Source organism: Geotrypetes seraphini, chromosome 10, assembly GCF_902459505.1.
Source record: "Geotrypetes seraphini chromosome 10, aGeoSer1.1, whole genome shotgun sequence".
NCBI lineage: Eukaryota > Metazoa > Chordata > Amphibia > Gymnophiona > Dermophiidae > Geotrypetes > Geotrypetes seraphini.
In genome coordinates, this window is record NC_047093.1 from 76264675 (window position 1) to 76290208 (window position 25534).

General features: G+C 44.8%; 1 protein-coding gene across 10 annotated transcripts in view; it reads right to left on the bottom strand.

The window, feature by feature from the left end:
* Window positions 1-25534, bottom strand: part of NEK6 (NIMA related kinase 6) — a 376321-nt gene that overhangs the window by 125252 nt on the left and 225535 nt on the right. For all 10 annotated transcript variants that reach the window (XM_033960759.1, XM_033960763.1, XM_033960760.1 and 7 more), the window contains one exon: window positions 13303-13413. In XM_033960759.1, coding sequence (XP_033816650.1) covers window positions 13303-13413 — 111 coding nt within the window. The remainder of the gene's footprint in view (window positions 1-13302; window positions 13414-25534) is intronic.

A 25534-nucleotide genomic window follows, 5' to 3' on the forward strand; every position in this document is an offset into this window, starting at 1 on the left:
CATCCAAGTAGGGATGAACCTGAATACCCAACTTGCACTGGTGCACTGCAGCCACCGTCATCACCTTCGTGAAGGTTCAGGGCGCCATGGTCAAGCCAAAAGGTAGAACAAAGAACTTGAAAAGAGAATCCAGAACATGGAACTGGAGAAATTTCCTGTGTTCCAGGAAAATGGAAATATGTAGGTAAGCCTCTGCCAAATCCAGCAAGGCCCGAAATTCCCCTGGCTCCTTCGAGGAAGTAACTGACCACATACTTTCCATCTAGAAGCAGGGAACTCTCAAAGCTGCATTTACAATTTGAGTCTTTCTTTGGCACGACTCTGCATCTGGTACTGACTATTTTATGCCAATCTGCAGCAGTCTTTGTACAGTTCTTCTGACTCTGCAGCCTTTCTCCAGTCTGCCCAGAGGTTCTCCAGTCTGCCCAGAGGTTCCTGAGGGTGATACACTTCAATCTTATAACCCTCTTGAATGATGTAGAGCATCTATTTGTCTGAAGTAATCTGTTCCCAAGCTTCCTTGAACTCAAAAAGTCTCCTTCCTATGTAAGGGAGGTCAGAGGTAGATATGGTGTCATTGGGACTTTTTAGAACTGGTTGCTGAGAGGGAAGCCAGTCATCTTGACTTGGGAACTGCCAAACCATTGTCTGGACCCTTGCAAGGACCTTTGGGATAAGGATCCTGCAGATCCATAGCGTGGTCTTTGTAGCCACGAAAGGAACCCCAGAAGGAACCTAATCATTACATTACATTACATTTGTGATTTCTATTCCGCCTGTGCCTTGCGGTTCTAAGCGGATTACAGTTAAAAGAGATCAGGACATTACCGAGAGAATTACATTACAACGATTTAAGTAAATTACATGTTGTGGTATAAGATATCTGGATTTATCGATAGAATAACTTGACAGGGTTCAAGTAGTTACAAGGTTCACTGGAGTTCACTCTCTGGCAAAGACTTATGATATCAATCCATCACACTTATCATCAGATCATCAAGTCCCTTCCCAAAGAGCATATGCCCCTTCGAGGGGAGTCTACTCAGCATAGCCTTGGATGCTGAATCTCCCACCCATTGCCTGATCCAGAGCATTCTGCAGATGGAGATGAATAAGCTGATACCTTACTCATCACTCAGAGCATATCATAGATAGCATCCGCCGCCACATAATCCATTCCAGCCAGCACAACCAGAGGTCAAACAAACTCCTCCGAGACGAAGCCTGGCGAAGCATCTTATGGCATACTTGCACCACCAACAATGATGCAGCCACCACCTTAAGGCCCAAGGCCAATGCCTCAAACTGCATCAAGCACCAAGTCCATCCAATGGTCCTGAGAATCCTTCAGGATCACACCCCCTTCACCAGGCAACTTGTGAAGGGGAGGTGAGGTGTTACCTGTACCACCAGAGAATCTACCTTATGTGGTGTAAAAAGCTGCTGAAACTCAGAGTCCATGAAATATAATTTGGCCATTGTCCTGGCTCCTTTTACAGAGCCCATTGATGCATCCCAGTGTTCTGTTATCATACAAATAATCTCTGGTTGAGAAGGGAAACATGTGGATTGAGACTTGGAGATGCTCAACAGAGAATGATGATTAGCCAAAGTTGCGGAGACTCCAATTCCAGCTCCTGCAGGGAGACTAATTACCTCCAACAAATCCACAGTTTTAAACAGCCTGTACACCGTAGTATCCTCTCCGTAGTCTAAGGCTGCCATTGTGACTCAGCTGTCAGTCCCAAACTGAGACCCTGCATCTCTTAAGGAAGAGGCTGACCTGGAGAGGGGAAGAATTGCCACAGACCCCTTGTCGTCTGAATCCCTGATTGATTGGATGTCCAGTTCCTGCAGCTCCCCTGACTGCAAAGGAACCTCTCTCTGAGGAGGAACACACCTCTGAGCTATGATCAGCTGGCATTCAGGCTGAGCAAATGACCCTTTATACTTATTGTAAGCAGCATATATCAAGGTTATAAAATCTGAGTCAAAGACCTGCCATGGATCCTCTGGGGTTCTCAGGTAATGTGCATCACCAATCCTTTCTGGGTCCCTGACAGCAGCACACTTGCGCTTCGCTGGCAATGTGAGATGTAGAAAGGGCTCTAACAGTGTTTTATGAGCCACAACTTATGCCTTTTTTCAAGTCCGAATCTGTGGAAGGACCAGAGAGAGCCAAGCCCATTGCTCCTGCTACCCCCTCCCCCCCCCCCCCCACCTCACATACACCAAAGCACGCGGTACAAGGACACTCCTCAGGCAGCTATCCATCGCAAATCTGGCATGATATAGGGGTCAAATCACCTGAGGAGCTCATTAAACTCGATTATAAGCAAAATTGAAGTGTATGAAGGCAGAGAGAGGGTTTTAAAATAAAACTAGGAAATCTAAGATGGCCACTATGGCAGCATTTTGGCACCAAAAAATGTCCTGGGAAACTAAAATAAGTCAGAAAATTCTCAAAATAGGATTTTTGAGATAAGGGACTCTTAGGACAGCCTTAGGAACCTTCAAAACAGTCAAATTCTAGACCACCCCAATGTCTCCCATAGAGAGTAATACTCACAGAACTTCCATGCATCAGAGCTTTCACTGCAGCTGGAAAATAGAGAAGGATTTCTGCCTCTGACACTCAAGAATGGTTTCCAGCGGCTTGTCTCTTCGGGCTGCCTCTGATTCAGGTTAAGAAACTTGAGACCCCAGACGCAACATGCTCCTTCATGATTCTTGGGAGGGGAAGGCACAGCCAACCAGTGCCAAGTCTCCCAGCCAGTCACAGGGTCAAAACACCCTGCACTCCAGCACCTGAACTCCACAGGAGTGAGCACTGCTCTCAAGGGACTGGTACCTGAGCATCAAGTGTTAGGGCAGACTGTCCAAGCAGATACTTTTTCAGAGGGGTGGCCCTCCTAGCTACAGGCCCAAACGTCTGAATCCTCTCTCAGGCAGAACTGTCCCAGATTACTGGGAACCTCTTAGCACAGGGAAGCCTCAAGAAAAAAATTCTGATTTTAAACCCAAAAATAACAAGTCTAATGCAGAGCACATGAGAAGACACTCAGCTCACTTGCAAAGTTAAAACTGAGGCGAGGGGGGCGCATTGCCAGGGGAGACGAGGAAGAGTAGATGAGAAGAAAATGATTGACATTCTATGCGAGCAACTTGCAGGTGGGGGTTGACAACCCATCTGTAAGGGATCATGTTCAGTTTGCATAGAAGAAAGTCACTTTTTGTAGCAATTCAGAAGTACACTAAGACAACACAATCCATAATTTAAACATTGTTACATTTTTTAATTCTCAATTAATTAATTTAATTTGTTTTATTGATTAATCGATGGGTGGGTGGGTGGGATAAAATGATTGATTTTTAATATCTGTAAGTTAAATGTGCTTTTCTTGACTTGTTATATGTTCTTATACCTGTGTGTTGCACTGTTAATATTTGAAAATTAATAAAGATTTTTAAAAAAAAATAATTCTCAAACAATTTTCCCACAGTGGCCCTAATTCTATAAGTGGTGCCTAGCAGCACTTAGTCAATTACCATGCGGAAGTTAATTTTTTTTAATTGGCTTAAATGGACTGATATTTGAAAATGCCTTTAAAAGCCAATTAAAAAGTGATCAATAAATGATTAACTAAAGTTCCACATGGAAATCAGCACAACGCCTACCTGAAAAGTGGCATGGTTGGGGCAGAGAATAGGCATGGTATGACTTAGGTGTCGAAAGGCGTCTGGTGTTAGGTGCTGGTAAATTAGGCCAGGAAAACATTGACCTAATATAGCTGCACCTAAGTTGAGTTAGGTATCTCTAGGTGCGATTCTATAAAAGATGCCTAGTGGTTGATTGACAACCGCACTGAATGGTGCCTAGGAGTTAGGTGTTGCTAGGTACCATTTATAGAATCAGGTACAACGTCTCTTATACAGTGAAGGCTGTTATGCCAGTATGATAGTGGCATCACCTGATAACCATGGATCTGATTGGTCTGTATTGATTATATCATCATTCGCACAGCATGAACCAATCATGCTCCAATCCCGAAAACCAATGTACTAACCCACCAGAATCTTCATAGGTTAGTGGCCCTACTCATGTGAAAGTATTACCTAGGCAAATAAGCTATTTAAACAAAATTTTGCAAGAATCTGTTCCTGCGAGGCTGAAAGATAACTTCTTGAGGGGAAATTACCCTTTTTCCATGATCCAGTAGAGAGAAACATTTTTCGCATATCAGTTTTCAAAAATTCTTAAGTAATCTACTTCCCATGCTTTTGCATTGTAGCAGCTCATTTATGAATTTGCATAAACATTTGAGCATTTATGAGGAGGACTAGACCAAACCTACAAACTTTCACAGAAGGTGTTTATGTAAAGAAAATACATACACTATGCAATATGCCAAAATTTCAGAGTTATGCATTTTTTTTTTTGCACATTTTTTCATGCAGAGGCCTCATGGTGACTAGGGAAGGCAATGCCAAATCACTATCTGCCAAGAAACCATCACACAAGTGGAGTCCCTCATAAGTCATTTGCATCTTGGTTCTTGCAGGGGACTACTTTTACCTTTTCCATACAAATACATCTTCTGGACAAAATTGCACAATTTAGTACATGGGTGCTCTTGTGAGATAATTTGCACCAGTGTTCTATCCCATCTACTCCTAGGAAAAAGTCACAAAATTGGAAGGATGCCATTTAAAGATACAGCAGTAATATTTTGAAATAACATAGGATAAGTATAACTGCATGTATTGTTTAGCAGCACTGCACAGGACACAAAGGCCCAGATTCTATAAACAGCATCCCAATTGTAGGCGGCCAACTGCTGCCTAACCAGCCAATTGGGATGCACGCTTCCTTAAAAAAAACAAACTAAACCTACCAAGACAGGTCGCCGGAAGTAGCCTTAGGCGGACCTAGGTGGTTGTATGTATCTCCCTAGGCCAGCGGGAGATATGTACAATGTAGGCCAGCAAAATGCCGCGCAATCTAGGTGGGAGATTTCCGGCAGGAGGGATTGGGCATCCCTCCTGTCGTATGATCTATGGGAGGGGGGGTGTTCCGGCAGGAGGGATTGAGCATCCCTCCCCTCATGTGATCTACCAGGGGATGTTCTGGCAGGAGGGATTGGGCATCCCTCCTGCCGCTATTGTTTGGGGAGGGGTGCCAGGTAGGAGGGACTGGGCATTCCTCCTGTCGTGCAATGTTCATGGTGGGGGGTTTCTGACAGGAGGGACTGGGCATCCCTCCTGCCTACAGTCTTCATGAGGGGTGAGTACGGGTTGCTGTTAAACTTATCGCAGCAGGGAGATCTCTTGCTACGATAAGATCAGCAGCAACCTGATTCTCTAACCAGTGTCTGTAACATGGACATCGGTTAGAGAAAAGGGTTATTTTTTTAGGCAGGCTTAAGCGCGATTCTGTATAGGATGCCCATGTGCGATTCTCAAAAGCCACTTAGGCGGCTTCTGAGACCAGGCATCCTAGACAGAATCTGAACCAAAGCGTATTGTTTTTAGTTCTGTATTCTAGAAAATTAAAAGTAATCAATGCTCTAATGCTAGAAGTAACACTTTTACTCTTTTTCCATGGTCTATGAATGTACACATTTGAAAGCTAGGGACAGAGTTCCAATTGTTTTGTGAGGCCAGCTTAAAATATTAAATACTGGTATGCACAACAAAAATCAACACTTTGATCAGCTAGGAGAGGTGAAACACTATATTCCACTGGGTGGGGGTGAGAGAGAGAGGTAAAAGAATCAATATGATAATGAGAAACTGTATCTGCATAAACAGGAACCAAATATTAAGGAGATGCACAGATCAGGAATTAAGTTATTTCATACTATTAGCCCAGTTCTCATTAAGGTATTTAGGAGAGGATATGCCAAGACCAAAAGTGATAATTTTCTAAATGTCATCATGTTCAATAGGATTGAGCTGACATTTAACCGAAAGCCTAAATTCTCAAGTGGGTTGTACATAGTACTCCTGGTTACATCAGCCTTCTAATGCCTCATAAATAATGTAAAAGACAGAAAGACTACCATGTTCCTAATCAGCCTTGAACCTATGGAGTTTTAGTAGGTCCTTTTATCTTTCAACCTACTGTATTTCTTAATACAAAAATGTGTGTGTGTGGTGGGGGAGGTAGAAAAGATTAAGGAGGGAATTCATTAAGCAGCTTTGGGGCCTTAAGTCATATCATTTGGGTCTTAACATGACTTAAATAGCCCTATCGCTGCTTGTCCAAAAATACTGTGACAATATTTAAGTCACAGAAACTTAGAGAGTAAAAGATGTAAAATATGTAATTGCATGTTTTGGGTCTCATTACTATGCAAATACCATAACATGATTTGTGATGATACCCCACAAGTTGTATTAAGGCCCCCAAATCATAATAAAACAGAGCTGGGTCCCCCCTCTGGCCCCAAGTGCCCCTGTTCTCACATTGGTAGTCTGTGGGAAGTCTTCGAGGGGACCCAGGGGTCTTTAGGCATGAGCCATGCCCAGTCCTGTAACTGCTTCAAAATGGTGCATACCGCTAGGGGGTCATATTTCCTTATATGGAAATATGACTTCCTAACAGTAGGTGTGTAAGGTTACTGCTAGGGGTACCATTTTGAAGGTAGTGTAAGATTGTGCAGAAGCAACCCAAGATCCCCTTGACACCCAAAAGACCATTCCCAAACGTAGATCCTGTGGGGGGTAGAAGCAGGGGGGTCTTTAGGCATGAGCCAGGGCAGACCCAGGCTGAAGGGCAGACCCAGTTCTGTCAGCCCAGGAGTATCAAGCTTCAGCTTTGTGGCTCAATGCTCCTGATCCTGCTACTTACGAGGCGGCTCACAAGCATTTTCTCTTGCTCCAGGATTCATTAACCTGCAGTACCAGTATCTTGCAGGTTGCTGAATCCCATGGGGAATCAAGGAAATCAACTTTTACCGCACCTTGATATATTCTCCCTAAGCATTCTAAATGTATAAGATCAACAACTTTTCTTTTGGTTTTCAGACCTAGACCCATATGTTCAAAACTCACTGTGCCTTTAATGATTGATGCTAAACCAGTTTTATCCTGTTTAGCCTCGAAGTATTTCAGCTATCGATGCCCAAAATGGCTAATCGCGGTCTTTTCCATGGTTTGTGGCAGCCTCCGATCATATGTAAATAGATTGCATTATTATTAAAATGAGTACTCTGATCGATGCCCAGATGAAGCACAAAATGAAGCGCCGGTTTTTAACGTTCTGAAATCTCTGACAGGTCTGGAGGTGCCAACAGTGTTTAAAAAAGCGCAAAACAGGAGCCGACAATAAGCTAAATGAACTTTAAAATTTGAAAATTGAGTAAAAGTTTATATTGAGAAGAAATAATTGAGGAAAAGTGTTATATTTAGAGACAGATGAAAATGTGAGTGCTTTTATACCCAGAGATAAGATGGTTCCTGGGCTGTACTACTGAGGTCTTGAAAATCTTGCTATATCGGGCTATATGTTACATTTGATACATTATGGGCTCCTTTCACAAAGCCGCACTAGGGCCTTAACGCGCGAAATAGCGCGCTCTAAATTGCCCCGTGCGCTAACCGCTACTGCCTCCTTTTGAGCAGGCGGTAAATTTTCAGCTAGCGTGCGCTAATCCGGTGGGTGCGTTAAAACCGCTAGTGCACCTTCGTAAAAGAAGCCCTATATGTGGAAGTCTGTATATTAAGTACATATAAATATTTGGCCATAGACTGAGCATTATTGCTGTCATAGACTGCATACTGATACCTGCATTAAAAAGTGGTAGTGCTCATGGGGTAACCATTTAGGGGATTGGAAGGGAAAATCTATTTCCTCTAGTATGTGTACTGTGTAATGATTTTCAAAACAAAATTATGCAGATAATCTCTCTTTCAAAATCTCTGCAAAATGCACGTTAGAAACTTGCCAACATGGTATGCAGCCATGTATGCTCTATAAAAAGTTACCCCTTTAATCTCCTGACAATGCAAACAGATGAAACCACCTTTTCACAGTAAGACCAAGTGGAGATAAAGAAAACACATTTTTTTAAAATAAAAAATCCTGCAGTAAATGATAGTTTTCCAAGATATAAGTTTCACTCTTTCAGTCTTATCCCAGTTTATTTTGGGAGTTTATACCCCTCGATAATTCCTATCAAAGCAGCAGCCATACTCTTGTTTTACTAACAAAATTGTGCAAGCCTTTGAAAGCATGACACAATTACAATTAAAGGGAAAAGGGTTGGGACTTGTATACCACCTTTTGGTGGCAATAGAGAATTAAGTGATTTGCCCAAGGTCGCAGGGAGCAGCACTAGGATCAATCCCATGACCTCAGGGTTCTGAGGCAGCAGCTCTACCACTAGGCCATTCCACGACCTCAGGGTTCTGAGGCAGCAGCTCTACCAATATTCCACTACTCACCTCCTTAAATTACCATTACTTAGCAGAATGGGCATCCTTTGGATAAGAAATCAGTGCAGCATTAAACCTGCTGCTCCTGTTTTGGGGACTTTTTTTATTTTGGCTCACTTTGTTTTGTTCTGCACATTTTGATCAGGAAAATGGTGGATCATGCACAGTAACAAGGACTGCAAAAAGATTAAGGTAGTTAGGATAACCTTGTCAAACACTAGGGCTTTGCATAAGGCAAATTTTGTCAGTTTTTGGTTTGTGGTCACTTAACATTCCCTAAGTGACTTACTGCATGTTAATTCATAGATTAACTATATTAAATTGATTTAGAATGCACCCGGTTTTAAATGAAAAATCTACCTAAAAATGGTGGAAGTGGATGATAAATAGCAATAAATAGAAAACTCCATTTGTTAATATAGAATCACTGTCCACAACGGAAGAAAAAGCCTCAGGTATTATTGCGGCAGAGCAAAATATGCTCAAACCTCCTCCACCCACATCATTGGCAAAAAACGTCCGAAGGAAATGTGCAAAAACCACTACCATATTTTCGCGGATATAACGCACGCGTTATACGCGTTTTTACCTACCGCGCATACCCCCCGCGCGTTATATGCCTGAGCGCGGTATACAAAAGTTTTTAAACATAGTTCCCACCCCGCCCGACGCCCGATTCACCCCCCCAGCAGGACCGCTCGCACCCCCACCCCGAACGACCGCTCGCACGCGCTCCCACCCGCACCCGCATCCACGATCGGAGCAAGAGGGAGCCCAAGCCCTCTTGCCCGGCCGACTCCCCGACGTCCGATACATCCCCCCCTGGCAGGACCACTCGCACCCCCACCCCGAAGGACCGCCGACTTCCCGACAATATCGGGCCAGAAGGGAGCCCAAACCCTCCTGGCCACGGCGACCCCCTAACCCCACCCCGCACTACATTACAGGCAGGAGGGATCCCAGGCCCTCCTGCCCTCGACGCAAACCCCCCTCCCCCCCCAACGACCGCCCCCCCCAAGAACCTCCGACCGCCCCCCCAGCCGACCCGCGACCCCCCTGGCCGACCCCCACGACCCCCCCACCCCCCTTCCCCGTACCTTTGGTAGTTGGCCGGACAGACGGGAGCCAAACCCGCCTGTCCGGCAGGCAGCCAACGAAGGAATGAGGCCGGATTGGCCCATCCATCCTAAAGCTCCGCCTACTGGTGGGGCCTAAGGCGCGTGGGCCAATCAGAATAGGCCCTGGAGCCTTAGGTCCCACCTGGGGGCGCGGCCTGAGGCACATGGTCGTGTTGGGCCCATGTGCCTCAGGCCGCGCCCCCAGGTGGGACCTAAGGCTCCAGGGCCTATTCTGATTGGCCCACGCGCCTTAGGCCCCACCAGTAGGCGGAGCTTTAGGACGGATGGGCCAATCCGGCCTCATTCCTTCGTTGGCTGCCTGCCGGACAGGCGGGTTTGGCTCCCGTCTGTCCGGCCAACTACCAAAGGTACGGGGAAGGGGGGTGGGGGGGTCGTGGGGGTCGGCCAGGGGGGTCGCGGGTCGGCTGGGGGGGCGGTCGGAGGTTCTTGGGGGGGGCGGTCGTTGGGGGGGGAGGGGGGTTTGCGTCGAGGGCAGGAGGGCCTGGGATCCCTCCTGCCCGTAATGTAGTGCGGGGTGGGGTTAGGGGGTCGCCGTGGCCAGGAGGGTTTGGGCTCCCTTCTGGCCCAACTACACAAAGGTACGGGGAAGGCGGGTGGGGGTGTCGTGGGGGTCGGCCAGGGGGGTCGCGGGTCGGCTGGGGGACGGGCGGAGGTTCTTGGGGGGGGGGCGGTCGTTGGGGGGAGGGGGTTTGCGTCGAGGGCAGGAGGGCCTGGGATCCCTCCTGCCCGTAATGTAGTGCGGGGTGGGGTTAGGGGATCGCCGTGGCCAGGAGGGTTTGGGCTCCCTCCTGGCCCGATATTGTTGGGGAGTCGGCGGTCCTTCGGGGTGGGGGTGCGAGTGGTCCTGCCGGGGGGGGGAATGTATCGGACGTCGGGGGGGGCATCAGGCTTTCAGGATGGGGACAGACCTTCAAGGGGGGACAGGACTTCAAGGGGGGACAGTGCACGGAAAGTCAGGGGGGTGAACGGAGAGTCGGGACAGCGCACGGAAAGTCAGGGCAGTGCACGGAAGTCAGGGGGGGGCGAAAGGAGCGTCGGGCATCATGCGCGGTATACCCGTGAGCGCGGTGTACAAAAGTTTTTGTACATATCAGCGTTATTTCTGCGCGCTATACCCGTGTGCGCGTTTTACACGGGTGCGCGTTATATCCGCGAAAATACGGTACTCTATTTTTGCAGGACCTGATTCATTAGCTACTTCTTATCTAATTGTGAAGATGTAAGTGATACAACATATAAGCCAACGTTTCGCGATGTGTAACCGTTTCTTCAGGGCTTTGTCAAAAGTCACTTCCCCACATTTATTGCGCAGCCTGCTTTTTCTTCCATTGTGGATAGTGCTTCTATATTAACAAGTGGAGTTTACAGGAATGACTAGCCGGAGTAGAGAAGCTCTTTCGGAAGCATTGTGTTTGTCAGCTCAAGACCACATTCCCCTGAAGTTCCATATTAGATACCTTCGGGAGAGCTTGGGATCCATTTCTTATGATCATTACGCAGCTCTTTGGTCTAGAGATCTACTTTGTGTGGTTACTGGATTGCAAATTCAGACTGGTCTTAAGCGAATGCATCATATTACAACTCATGTTACTTTGATCGAACTGAACTACAAATTTCTTCTTCGACTTCACCGGTCTCCGGTATACCTTCATAGAGTCAAACTGAGCGCTACTGATACATGTCTTAAGTGCCACCAGCCTCAGGCTTCTTTGGGTCATCAATACTGGACCTGTCCTCAAATTCAAGATTTTTGGACCCAATTACACAGTCATATTACAGCTATGTGGCATCATAGTTATTCTCAAGGCCCCGAGCTGCTTTTCACATTGGATCATCTTTCTACACCATCACCTAAAGGGTTTCGTGCATTTCTGGAGAGGGCCTTCCTGCTGGGAAAAAAATCAATTCTACACTGTTGGATTGTTCCTGAATCGCCAACTTTGTCTCTTTGGCGTACTCTCATGCTTCGGCAGGCATCCATGGAACGCTTGTTTATATACTCTTTGGATTCACCTAGGGGACGCACTTACTGTTCCATTTGGGAGCCATTTTGGCTTACTCTCACGCATAGAGCTCGGAGTAATTTGCTAAACCCATGATATTTCCTTCTCTGGAAGACGGTTGTTTACTTTGTACCTGTGTTTTTGGGATGGGATGGGGGTGGGAGGGAGGGTGATGGGGGGGAAGGGGTGTGTATACTTGTATTGTTAGGTTGGCTCTTTCTTTGCTGATTTTTGTTGAAAAATGAATAAACAAATTTGAACATAACAAGTGGAGTTTTCTATTTATTCCCAGTTTTAAATGCACACTAATGAATGCACACCTCTATAGAAGACAAATATTTTATCAAGCACTTTAACACTACAATGTAACTGCATATAAGAACATAAGCATTGCCATACACCCCAAAGGCACATCAAATCCAGTATCCTGTTGCTAACCGTACCTAATCCAGGTCACAAGTACCCGGCAAGATCCTATTAGAGTAAAAGAGGATTTATGTTGCTCATCCCAGAAATAAGTAGTTCCTGGAGGAAAAGTCCATAAACCATTAAAGCACAGTTGAGAGTAATCATACTGTTGTTTAGGATCCTGTCAGATACTTGTGACCTAGGGCTCCTTTTACTAAGGTGCGCTAGCGTTTTTAGTGCACGCACAAGATTAGTGCGTGCACTAGCCGAAAAATTACCGTCTGCTTAAAAGGAGGCGGTAGTGGCTAGCGCACCTTTGTAAAAAAAAGCCCCTAGTTTTTCCACAGTGGGATACAGGATACTGGGAATAATGGACCTTAGATCTGACCAAGTATGCCGATTCTTATGTTCTTGTGTAACGCAGTTAACTGTGTAAACTCACTTGAATTTGCAGAAATAAAAGTACATTTCTTTTCCAGCTTACTACCGTTAGTGTTGACTCCTGAAAGCTAAACAAGAAATTTATTACGTTAACTCAATAAGGAGGTATCGCATGCATTTTTGGGGTTTCATGTTAACCTCCATTTATAATCCCTGTATGCTACTAAACCCGCTCCTAGTTCCCAGTTTTACCTACTGAACACACTTTCTTCAAGAATTGGGAAGAAATCCCCATGAAAACAACTTACTATAATCCCAAGATTTAGAAAGCCAGTTTTCTTCCATTTTGATCTACTTGCTGACAGAAACCAAATATGTGTAAGTTAACCTTCAGATAATTATGATTTCCCCCCCACTTTTACTAACTCGTAGCGTGGGTTTTAGCGCCGGCAGTGGCGGTAACTGCTCCGACGCTCGTAGAATTCCTATGAGCCTTGGAGCAGTTACCGCCGCTGCTGCACTAAAACCCGCGCTATGCAGTAGTAAAAGAGGGCCTTTATTTCTTGTTTGTTAAATTAGACTCCTTCTAATCAAAGTACTCAGGTAGGGAAAAAAAATAGTTTTCCATATTTCTTACACTGATTATTAATTTAACCTTGGGTGTGCTTTCTCACCCACCCAAGCTAAGAGGGTAGACAAGTGTAGCTAAACAATCATTTAGGCCTTTGATCACTACTTTCTATTACTCAAATTTTGTCATTATCACACTGCAATGAATCTGTATTGTAAGGACAGACATGCGACCTTCATATTAGTAAACAGTGCTTTGTTTAAGCTGTTTCTGGTGTGGTAAATCTGTATAATCTCATCCATCTCTATCTCTCTCATCATCTGTCATCTCTATTGTGCTCAAAGAATGGCTTGAACCTTACCTTAATCATCTGAGAAAGATCGCCTGCATCTGCTAGCTCCAGAACAATGTTCAGTTCATTGTCCTCAATGAAAGAATCCAAATACTTAATTATATTGGGGTGGTTCAATTGCTGCACAGAGAAAACATCAATTAAAAAATAGGACAGTACTTCAGCAATAATGGTGCTAAGATACATCTTCCATTAATATACATTAATGCAAAGGAGTTTATAAAGGTTTGCCAGCAAAACAGCTAAACTAGGCAGTCCTGCGACACTGGCCCAAGCATTCCTGGAGTCTATGCATGGCATGCTTTCTCCCTCCTTTGTCCAACATGCTGCCTCAGGCTTCTACACTTTATGTTCACTCCAAACATTTCTACTTAGTTGTTTTGCAGTGGTACCAAATTTGTTGCAATGAGGAAGCAGTATTTCTGGGTTACTACCATTGCCACAGATGAGGGTGGGAGACCTGCATGATATGCAACCTGATAGGCTGGCTGCAAAGGAAAGTGCTTCAAGAGGGGGCAGCATTATGCCAAAATTTAAAAGGCAGGCACTCCTATCTAGCCCATTTTAGGGAAGGACACTGGTAATTGGTACGGTCATCCATGCATAGTAAATTTCGAATTTTCTGTCTAGTTAGTTTTCTGTGGTGTTTCAACAAGATGTCACCCCCTTTGTGGCAGGATGATCACATTCAATTGATGGGTCGACTGGAGAAGGGAGTCTGAAGAGTCCACAGATCTAACTAAACTAAATCTTAAGCTTATATACCGCATCTTCTCTATAAATATAGAGCTCGACACGGTTTACAAAAATTAAAAGGGACGTACAGTGGGAGTTGGTGGCAGGGGGAAGCAGAAATTTACATTTTTAAAAATAGCCAAGTTTTCAGGTGTCTTCAGAATAGTTGGAAAGAGCCCAGGTTGTGCAGCTGAGCAGGGAAATTATTCCAAAGCTCTGTAGTGTAGTGTGTTTTTTGTGCAATTTTTCAGATATATCATTTGTATTACACTATTTAAGTTTGAAAATTAATAAAGATTTACAAAAAAAAAAAAGTGATTTCCCTAATTTTCTAATGCAGGCATCGCCTTTTAGTGAGGGGAAAAGATAATTTGAACTTTTGGATAGATCTGGTGATTTCAGGTCTTGCAGCATTCCAAGATAGAGGAATTAAAGAGGGAAGAATGCCATGCAGGATCTTGAAAGTTAGGCAGGCACATTTAAAGTACCCAATCCCCTTCCGTTAACTTTTTTAAATTCTGAGGCCCTCCCTCGCTGGACGCGGCCCTCCCTCACTGGATGCGGCTGCCTGCCTGGTTCCCCGAGCATTGACAGCTGATGTGGCTGCCTCCAAGTCCTGGGAAGTGGCGCGGGGCCAGGCTGGCAGCCTTGTGTGCCGCTCTGCCGCAAGGGAAGAGGACTCAGAGGCAGCCGCGTCAGCTGTCAGTGCTCGGGGAACCAGGCAGGCAGCCGTGTCCAGCGAGGGAGGGCGTCAGAATTTTAAAAAGGTAACGGTGGGGGGAGGGAGGCCGGGAGCTGCCCTGCCTAATTAAAAATAGGTACGGGAGAGGGGCAGTAGCCTGCCTGCCAAATTAAAAATAAGGAGGGCGAGGTCAAGCCTGCCTGCCTACGGGGAGGCCTGCAGTGGGGAGGCCTGTCTGCCTGCCTGGGGGGGGGCTACCTGGGAGGGGGGTAGGCCTGCCTGCCCTGTCCCCTGTCCCGGCCTATCACTAGACCACCAGAGGGGGAACAGCGTACAGAGCCTGGCAGGGAGGGGGGACAGGGTGCAGAGTTTGGCAAGGAGTGTGGGGTTGGGTGCAGAGCCTGGCAGGGAGAATTTGGTTCAGAATGTTTTTTTTCTTGTTTTCCTCCTCTAAATCTAGGGTGCGTCTTATGGTCAGGTGTGTCTTATGGAGTGAAAAATACGGTAGACCCTGGAAATTACTGGGAGCCAGTGGAGTTGTAGTAAGACCGAGTTTGCAGTAGTCCAGCCTTGAAAGAATGATTGATTGAACAAGGACAGCAAAACGTTGTTGGTGGAAATAGGATCTCACTTTCCTCAACATATGGAGGCTAAAAAAAGCATTTTTTTACTAGAGATTTAAAATGATCAGTAAATGAAAGTGGTAAGTCTATAATGACGCCCAAAACTTTGCTTGAGAATTCAATCTGCAGTGAATGTCCAGAAGGCAGTGGAATGAACTGATCTAACTTTGGACCAAGCCAAAGTAGTTTTGTTTTGGACTCATTTAGCTTCAATTGTACAGTAAGGGCCCAAGATTGAAGTTTTTGTTATGCATTCTAAAATATTCTTGGTGAGGTTAGTAAAATTTGAATCTATCTCGAGAAGGACAAAGATGTCATTTGCATATGTATACAGTTTTTCAAAGGGGGAGAGATGGAAAAGCTTCAAGGTGGACATATAGATACTGAAAAGAATAGAGGACAGAGGTGATCCCTGCAAGAGTCCGCATAATAGCTTCCAGGGTGATGACCTGGTGCCATTCATATTAACAGAGTATGAGCGAGATCGTAAGAATTTTTAGAACCAGTCTAAGACAGTAGAATTAATACCTATCTCAGAAAGTTGGTAGATCAGTGTTCATAATCTTGGAAGTATCCAAAGTGGAATAGCCTAGCGAGGCAACTGTGAATGGATACCATGTGGAAGACACCCTTGGGATCTAGCCAGGTACTTGCGACTTGGGTTAGCCACTGTTGGAAACAGGATACTGGGATTGATGGACCTTCAGTCTGTCCCAGTATGGCAACTCTTATGTTTTTATGTACATTCTCAACAGAATATACCAAAAATTGAATTTAAAGTGTTGATACTAATCTGACACCTATAAAGCTTGGAAATTCTATCTATTCATCCTTCCAAAAGACCTGCTCAACTCTAGTATCCTCTCTACAGTATTAAGCCTCTAACTAGATTTTAAGACTCCTAATCACTAAGGCCCCATTTTACGAAGCCGTGTTAGGTTTTTTTTATGGCCAGCTGCGGCGGTATTAGTTCCAATGCTCATACGGCCATGGCAGTATTAGCTCTGATGCTCATAGAATTCCTATGAGCGTCAGAGCTAATAATGCTGCATCCAGCGATAAATAGCCTAATGCAATTTCGTAAAAGGGGACCTAAATGAACATTATCTGCCACAAAGACTGATTTGCCATTCATGTGGAAAAGCAAAGAGCAAAGCTCAGAATAATTTGGGCAAAAACATATAAACATCAACATCTTGATTTATTTTAATATTTCCTTAGTAGGCTCTCTTAGCTACTATGGGCCTGATTCTGCATAGGACGCCAGTCTCAGCAGCCATCTAAGCAGCATCTGAGAATCGCACACCGGTGTCATATACAGAATTGCATCTGTCCTAACAGACATGCCTAATCCCGCATAACCTGACCGATTTTATAACTGATGCCCATGTCACAGGCACCAGTTAGAGAATTGCGTTGCCGCTGAGCTGATCGCGGCAAGGCAATCCCCCTGCCACAATCAGCTCAGTGGCTGTGACAGGGAAACCCTGACCCTGCAAACATCCCCGGCAGGAGAAATACCCACTAACCTCCTGTAGGGAACCCCCAAAACAACCCTCGGAAGGAGGGATGCCCACTCCCTCCAGCTGGCAACACCCCCTCTAAATATCCAGGGCAGGAGGGATGTCCACTCCCTCCTGCCAGCACCACCCCTGAACACATGACCCCCCCCCCCCCCAAATCCCCCACCCTGACACCCCTGGTACCTTTCTCAACAAGGTTGGCCAGAGGGACTCCTGCTCCCTCTGGCAGTCAGGTCTACCTCTTCAGAATGGTGGGCCTTCCCCTTCCCAGTGCATTCTGGAATTCACTGGGAGTGGCCTGACTACGATTGGCCAGATCCCTAAGGCCCCTCACCAGGAATCAGGAGCGTTAATAAGCGTCATCTTCAAAGACAGCAACGCGCCTTAACAATGCTTCTGATTCCTAGTGTGGACAGTGATATATTATGAGCAGTTTGATGAGCGTCAATAGCAGCTAAGTACTTTTTATCTTTTTTCTTGGTACTCTGATGCGAGTTCAGCATTTGTAGGCGTCTTTGAAGCTGCTTTTTGAACCATATCTACATTAAGAAGATGCGGGGTGATTCTTCCCTGTAATAACAGTGTTGTTCTTCAATACACTAGTCTTCAGGAGTACAAGTAAACTGTTCAAAATACTGAGGACTATATTGAAGTGGAGTTTTTTCAACCAATGAAGCACAACTGAGGTTTTAATTTGCTTGTTATTGTCTCCTGTGATCTGATCTTGAGTAAATTTTTGGGTGGGAAAACAACAATTAGGGGGAGGATTCCTTATAGAGTATGTTTTGCTTATATTGGTGATTTTTCGTACTCTCCTCTCAATTTGTATGGTAATTGAAATCACCCATTATTATAATGTTGCCATAATTTATCAGCTTTATGAAAACATTTCTTCGTCTGCTCATTATGTCCCAGGGGACGATAGTATAACCCTTACCCTATGGAATTTCTTCCACATTGCTATCTGTGTTGTGCAGAATGTTTATTTTGTTTGATTCAATTGCCTCTTTAACATATAGCACAACCCCCTTCCAATTTGATTTACTCTATCATTTCGATATAATTTCTACCTAGGTAACACAGTGCCCCATTGATTGTCCTCCTTCCACCAGGTCTCTGAGATGCCTATTATATCTACCTCATTATTCAGTGCTATATACTCTAACTCTTTTACTTTATTTTTTAGACTTCTAGCATTTGTATATAGACACTTCAAATTGTTTTTTCCATGTATCTACAGGCTGATGAGAAGATGATAGGAATACATTGACATCTTTACTCTGCTTGCCTGTTAAGCACTCTTGGTTTTCTTTCACCATTTTTGAAACCCCTCTATTGGGACTTCCTAAATGTTCTGATTCAACAGTATCCTTCAAGGATACTCCACAATGAACCATCTGCTCCTGAGCGACTGTCGGTTTTCACCCCATCTTAGTTTTAAAGCCGCTCTAATTTCCTTTTGGTGCCAGCAGCCTGGTTCCATCACGATTAAGGTGGAGTCCATCCTTTCAGAATAGGCTCCCCTGTTTCCAAGAAGGATGACCAGTCTTCCAATTTCCTAAGGTCTTCCTACAATTTTTCCACAGTCCACTTGTGTTTTAACAACTTTAAAGAGTTTAATAGTATCATCTGCAATTCCTGGATTGCATTTGAGAGTATCCATTCCCTTCTCCAGACTAAGGGGAGCATTTGGGTTTATTTGTTAGTTTTTATTTTGCTTTGGATTTATTTTTTTTTAAGGGAAGGAGAAGAAGGCTGCACTTCGATCTGATGGAGCATGGCTCAAGAAAACTTGTAAAAATCAATAAGTTAATCCAATTAAAAGGTACCACCTACAAGTTGTTTTGTTTCTTTAATAGAGATTTACTTATTTCTACATACCCATTTGGACTAACTTGGCAAACCCAGTACTATGCTTTGTTTTGTGATCTGGCAGTTTCTTCTTGCTCCTCTGTACTTTTTGCTTAGGGGGCTGGAATCTGGCACCATGAGCCCTCATTTACAGCCACACAGATATTTTCCCCTGTTCTGTATTTCATTTCAAACAAACAAAAGGAGCAGAAAAAAGTTCCACAAAGTGCCAACAAACAAAACAGAATGCAAAAGTCCAAATCATAAAAACATCCACCAAATCAAGTTGCTCTTTGGAAAAGCAAACACTATTCCAAAGTAGTCACTTTCTTTCAATTCCAAGAAGTTGCTTTTCTCTCGACATGGCTGTATTTCAGCTGGTGAGCCTTCATCAGGAGAAGGAAGCAACTTTGCAAACTTGCTGGTTGAGATGATACCAACTGATGCTTAGAAGACAGCTCTCGCTAGTCAAGATGATATTAACTGACGCTCGGAAGACATCATCTCGACCTGCGAGAACTATCAACTGATACTTAGAAGACAGTTCAAAATATGTGAGCTGCAGTCAATTAAATAGTATTTAATTTTAACTTAATTTAGCCTAGTCACTGCAGTAGCAGATTTCAGCCAGGAACTTTCACCAGGGTTCATTCCAGAACCCTGCAATGATGGGCCCCAAATCTGAATACTAGGAACGTTCTGCCCGTCACTGGTTTTGAACACTGGACCTGCAACTTTCTCAGCTGCAGCCAACTCAGAGTGTGGAGGACCTAAGGTCCCCCCATACTGCAGTGATCACCACTAACAACCAAGACACCAGGCTGCTACACCTCTGTTTCAATTAAATACATTCTCTGAATTGTTTCAAACACGTTTCATCCCTCTAAAACAACTTTGCCATGACCCTGTTTCTGTCACACACCATTAAAACACAGGATATAGGAATTAAAATGATCAAATGGCTCAGAAGTACAATAAATGGCTTCGTTTACAGAAATTTGACATAAATAAATGTTAGAGAATTGCAAAGGCAATCCTTCCATTCACCAGAGCCAACCAGCTCAAAATAAAAATGATCAAAAATTTATTAAAATTAGGTTGAATCACCTCACTTTCCCACTGTCTTTAGGTCATTACACAGGTCTGTCACACTACAGGATTATTGGGCATCGCCTCTTTGCACTCTCTTGCAGCCCATGGTCCTATTGTTATTTTTAAATTGTGTGTTATTCCTGCCTGCCAGGATCACCACATGGGCCTAGATTAGATCAAGCAAACTTACTCTTCACAACCTTTGTTTGGTGAGGTCACTATTGTTCCCTTATCATTTGTGTTGATAACCTATGCATCACTTCCTGCCACAAATACGACTTTCATAAGAAGCAGGTTATATTGTACTAGTCTTTAAGTCCGTTACATTACGGATGCTAGAATAGATGTGTCTGTCTGTCTGTGTTTCTCTCTCTCTCCTTGGCCACTGTCTGTATCCTTCTATCTCCCCCACCCCCCCAAGCAAAGCTGTCTGCCCCAGCACAGCCCTCCAACCAAAGCAGCCCCCCTTTCCCTCTCCCTGACTGTCTCTCCGTGGCCCCCTTCTGTATTCACCCCAGAGCAAAGCTGTTTGCCTCCAGCACAGTCCTCCCTCCAAAGCAGCCCCCTTTCCCTAACTGTCTCTCCATGGTCCCTTCTGTCTTCCCCCCACAGCAAAGCTGTCTGTCCCCAGCACACTTCCCCGCCCCTCCCCCCAAAGCAGCCCCCTTTCCCTCTCCCTGTCTCTCCATGGCCCCTTCTGTCTTCCTGCCAGAGCAAAGCTGTCTGTCCCAAGCACACTTCCCCCCCCCCAAAGCAGCCCCTAGTGTTTAAGCCTGTTACATTAATGGGTGCTAGAGTAATGTCTGTCTGCCTGTGGTTTTTTTTCTTTGTCCCATCCTATGTCCTTAGTATGTCCTTAGTGCCCCCAGTGCCGCCTTCCATGTCCTTAGTGCCCTCAGTGCCTCCTTCCTATATCCTTAGTGCCCTCAGTGCCCCTTCCTATGTCCTTAGTGCCCCCAGTACCTCCTTCCCATGTCCTTAGTGCCCCCAGTGCCCCTTCCTATGTCCTTAATGCCCTCAGTGCCCCTTCCCGTGTCCTTAGTGAACTCAGTGCCCCCAGTGCCCTTTCCTATGTCCTTAGTGCCCCCAGTGCCTCCTTCCATGTTCTTAGTACCCTCAGTGCCTCCTTCCTATATCCTTAGTGCCCTCAGTGCCCCTTCCTATGTCCTTAGTGCCCCCAGTGCCTCCTTCCCATGTCCTTAGTGCCCCCAGTGCCCCTTCCTATGTCCTTAATGCACTCAGTGCCCCCTTCCCATGTCCTTAGTGAACTCAGTGCCCCCAGTGCCCTTTCCTATGTCCTTAGTGCCCCCAGTGCCTCCTTCCAATGCCCCCCTCAATGCCTTTTAGACTTTGTTCCACCCACACCCTCCCCCAAAGCCAGCCTGCCTGCCTCCCATCCCCCTGTGCAGTAGAATCTTTAATTTCTACCCCCCATTCTCTACAGTAGAATTCGGCATTTGCAGCATGTTTCTATCTACCCCCCCGCCCCGCCACGCTACTACCGCTGCCATGAAGCCGACCCCACTGACCCTCCCATCGTGAGACGAACACAAACCTCTGGCCTGCAGCAGCTCCACAGCACTCTAAACATTCTGCTTCGTGGCCTGATTTCATTGGCAGTGAAAATCAAGACAGTAGAAGGCTGGAAGCAGAATGTTTAGAGTGCTGTGGAGCTACTGCAGGCGGGAGGTTTGTGTTCATCTCGCGGTGGGAGGGTTGGATGGTAGGCTCAACCCCGCCGGCCCCGGGGGTCCACCCGCAGGCACGACTGGTGGCCGTGTAGACACCTCCTTGGGCAGCAAGGGTCGGACACGCACCGCCACGCGCACGGGGCTCTTCTCGACCCGGGGCTTCGGCGCCATCGACGGAGGGAAAGAGGCTCGAGCCGCGCAGTCAAGGAAAGCGCGGCCGCTTCATCTCGTTTCTTCGGCGGCCGCCCCCTCCCCCGGCCCCATGGCTGCAACGCATCTGAGCTGAGGGAACCAACATCAACCCCTCCCCCCCATCATCTGTGGGTGCAGCCAGCTGGAAGCAGCGACTCCGACCTTTACCGGGCCCTCCAGTAGCTCACACTCCCACATTCCTGCCCTCCCAGCAGGGAATTTTGAAAGCAGCGGCGCGAGGTGGAGAGCACGGAGGCTGTGGTGACGTAATACGCGCGCATGCGTACTCGTGCCGCCACAGCGCGACAGATCAGGGAACACGCGGTGCGAGTGCACATGCGCACTTAGCTTTTTATTATTACAGATAGCTGTGTTTTATGGAAACTATCTGATTTGACCTTTTTTTCTCCCCCAGCAATGATATACAAGGTACGCTTCATGTATCATCTATTCAGAGTTCTTGTCATCTGAAGTGACTAACAAGGCTTTGCTACATATCATGTCTACATGGGAGCAATTCATCCTCTATTCTCTCACAACCGAACTCTGATTTTAGATCCTTGGTTTAAAAAAAAAAAAAAAAAAAAAGAAAGAAACAGCAGTTTCTAAAGCAAACTTGTAGCTGAAATGATTGATAGGTTCCACCCTAAACATCCCAGCCATGACCAAAATTTAGCAAGGCAAATTGAGCATAAATCCAAGGAAGATGTAAAGCCTGAATGTCCAAAGCACACAATTTAAAATAAAGTGCTATTCCAAGATGAAATGACAAAATCATTATCAGAAGCCAACGTGGTGAAGACAGACCTTGGATTACTATACTTTTCAGATATGGACAGCAGTTTTCCAAAATGTAAAACACAAGAAAATCTTTCTGTAGCTAATCACTGTAAAAATTCTAGAAAAATAATCTAGCTCAAAGTATGAATGATTTGTCCTAGAATTATCTTTATAAATCAGTAGGATGTCCTTCACTTATTTATGTAGTTGGGGGGGGGGGGGAGAGGGAAACAGTCAACATGGGAGCTATCAATTAATGAGAGATGGCTTGGAGATATCGATTTGACAAGTTGTTAGCTTTTTGATACTGAGTGAGTCGCATTCCAAGTGCTGACGCTGACAGACACAGTAAATCTGGCCTCTTGGCTCCTTCTGTGTCTGAAAACAAGACCTTGAATATTCCAACCCCACCACCCTTGGGATTAAAGTTTGCACCTGCACCAAATTATCAAAAATGCTGACCTAAATAAATGTTATGAGAAAATGCTTATCATTCTGACACTCAGAATTTGGATTACTGCTAGTTTTGATTTGTTAAGGTCCCAAAAGCTGAGTCCTGTAAATTGAGTGCAAAATCAGTCAGTTTGGAGGATCTTTCACGTGACTATAATGCACAATTGAAAAGAAATGCCCCGTAGGCATTAATAGAAGCCATTGCATTGCAGATTTGCTTATCACTATATTACAAACTCTGCCTGGCTTGATGGTGCATTGCAAATGCTCAAGCACTAATCTCACTGAAGAACTCGTTATATTTCTCACAATATTTTATGTGTGGCATTCTTTGAACACTTAAAAGTGCTCTAAGAAATCATGTTCAGAAATAAATATTCACATAAATGAATAAAAGAAACCTCCTCAATTCAGTAGCTTCTTAAAAATAAATATTCACCAATTAGGTGCCAGAAACCTTAGAGAAAACCATTTTTAATGTGTAAATTTCCAAAGCTATCATAGTCTGACTGTCTGTGCATGCCAGTATCACCTCTAAAACTGGAAAAAAAAATCTGTTCAGTTCTATTTTTCTGCCAAATTCTAGTTCATGCACTTGTCATTTTCTGGCCTTCCTTCCACTGCTCTCCATTTTTGCAAGGTCTGAGACAGAAAACTGCTACTTATCTTTTCATGATCTTGTTCTTTTTACTTATCTTCCTTCCCACAAAGAGCTCCACTGATCTTCCTGTCCTCCTCATTTCATCTTTTTTCTAAAAAAAATATTTTTTTATACAACAACTTTCTTCTGATAATAGAATCAGGTCTGTGATTTAGCATCATAAGCCTTCATTTGTGACTAGAGAACAGGCTCCCCCATATTATATTCTCCATATAAGAGTTCTCTCTCTCCCCACTCCATTCCTACCCCTTGCAACATTTCTTCTCACTCCTTCCTACCTCTTTAAGAGGCCAGGAAAAGCGGTTTCTACATACTGCTGGCAGCTGACCCAGAAGCCTTCCCTCTAACACAAAACACATCTGAGGGAAGGCTTCTGGGCCATCCATGGGCATTGTGTAGGAATCACTATCCGCGGCTTTTAAAGAGAGCAAGTGGAGCTATGCTGAATTATTGAAAGACACCAGTGTGTGCCAAGCTGATCCTGTGCAGCTCTCTAGCTTAGGGCTTAGGAGATCCCCCAGGCTCATAAGAACATGTAGTTGGGGTCCATCTAGCCTAGTATCAGGTCTTCACGGACGCCAATCCAAATCACAAGTACCTGGCCAAAACCCAAATAGTAGCAGCATTCCATGCCACCGATCCAGGGCAAGCAGTGGCTTCTCCCAAGTCTCCCAACAGCAGTTTATGGACTTTTCCTCCAGGAATTTGTCTAAACCTTTTTTAAAACCAGCCACATTAACCACTCTTACCACATCCTCTGGCAACGCATTTCAGAGCTTAACTATTCTCTGAGTGAAAAAATATTTCCTTCTATTGGTTGTAACTTCGAATGTCCACTAGTCTTTGTAAATCTTGATGCAGTTAAAAATCGATCCACTTGCACCCATTCTACACCACTCAGGATTTTGTAGACTTCGATCATATCTCCCCCTCAGCCGTCTTTTCCAAGGTGAAGAACCCTAACCTCTTTAGTCTTTCCTCATATGATAAGCGTTCCATCACCTTTATTATCTTGATCGCTCTTCTTTGAAGCTTTTCTAGTGCCGCTATATCTTTTTTGAGATAAGGAGACCACAACTGAACGCAATACTCAAGGTGAGGTCGTACCATTGATTGATGCAGAGATAACATTCTTAGTCTTATTTACCATCCCTTTTTTAATAACTCCTAGCATCTTGTTTGCTTTCTTTGCCACCGCCACACACTGGGCGGAAGGTTTAAGTGTATTGTCCACCATGACACCCAGATCTTTTTCTTGAGTGCTGACCCCCAAGGTGGACCCTAGCATCCGGTAACTATGATTTGGATTATTCTTTCCAATATGCATCACTTTGCATTTGTCCGCATTAAATTTCATCTGCCATTTGGACACCCAGTTTTCCAATTTCCTAAGGTCTTCCTGTAGTTTTTCACAGTCCACATACGTTTTAACAACTTAGAACAGTTTAGTGTCATCTGCAAATTTAATCACCTCACTCGTAGTTCCAATTTCCAAATCATTTATAAATAAGTTAAATGGCACCAGTCCCAGTACAGTCCCCGTAAAGACTGAGAAAAATTGAACATTCCTATCCCATGACTCTTAATTTTCTCAAGAGCATCTCATGAGGAATTTTATCAAAAGCGTTTCTGTAAATCTAGATGCACTACATCCACTTGCTTGCCTTTATCCACATGTTTATTCACACCTTCAGAGAAGTCAAGCAAATTGGTGAGGCAAGATCTCCCTCAGTCAAATCCATGCTGACTCTGTCTCATTAAATCATGTTTGTCGACATGTTCCACAATTTTATTTTTTTATAATTGTTTTCACTATTTTGCCTGGCACCGAGGTCAGGCTTACAGGTTTGTAATTCCTGGGATCTCCCCTCAAACCCTTTTAAAAAATCAGCATAATATTGGCCACCCTCCAATCTTCAGGTACTACAGACAATTTTAGCAACAGGTTACAGATCAGG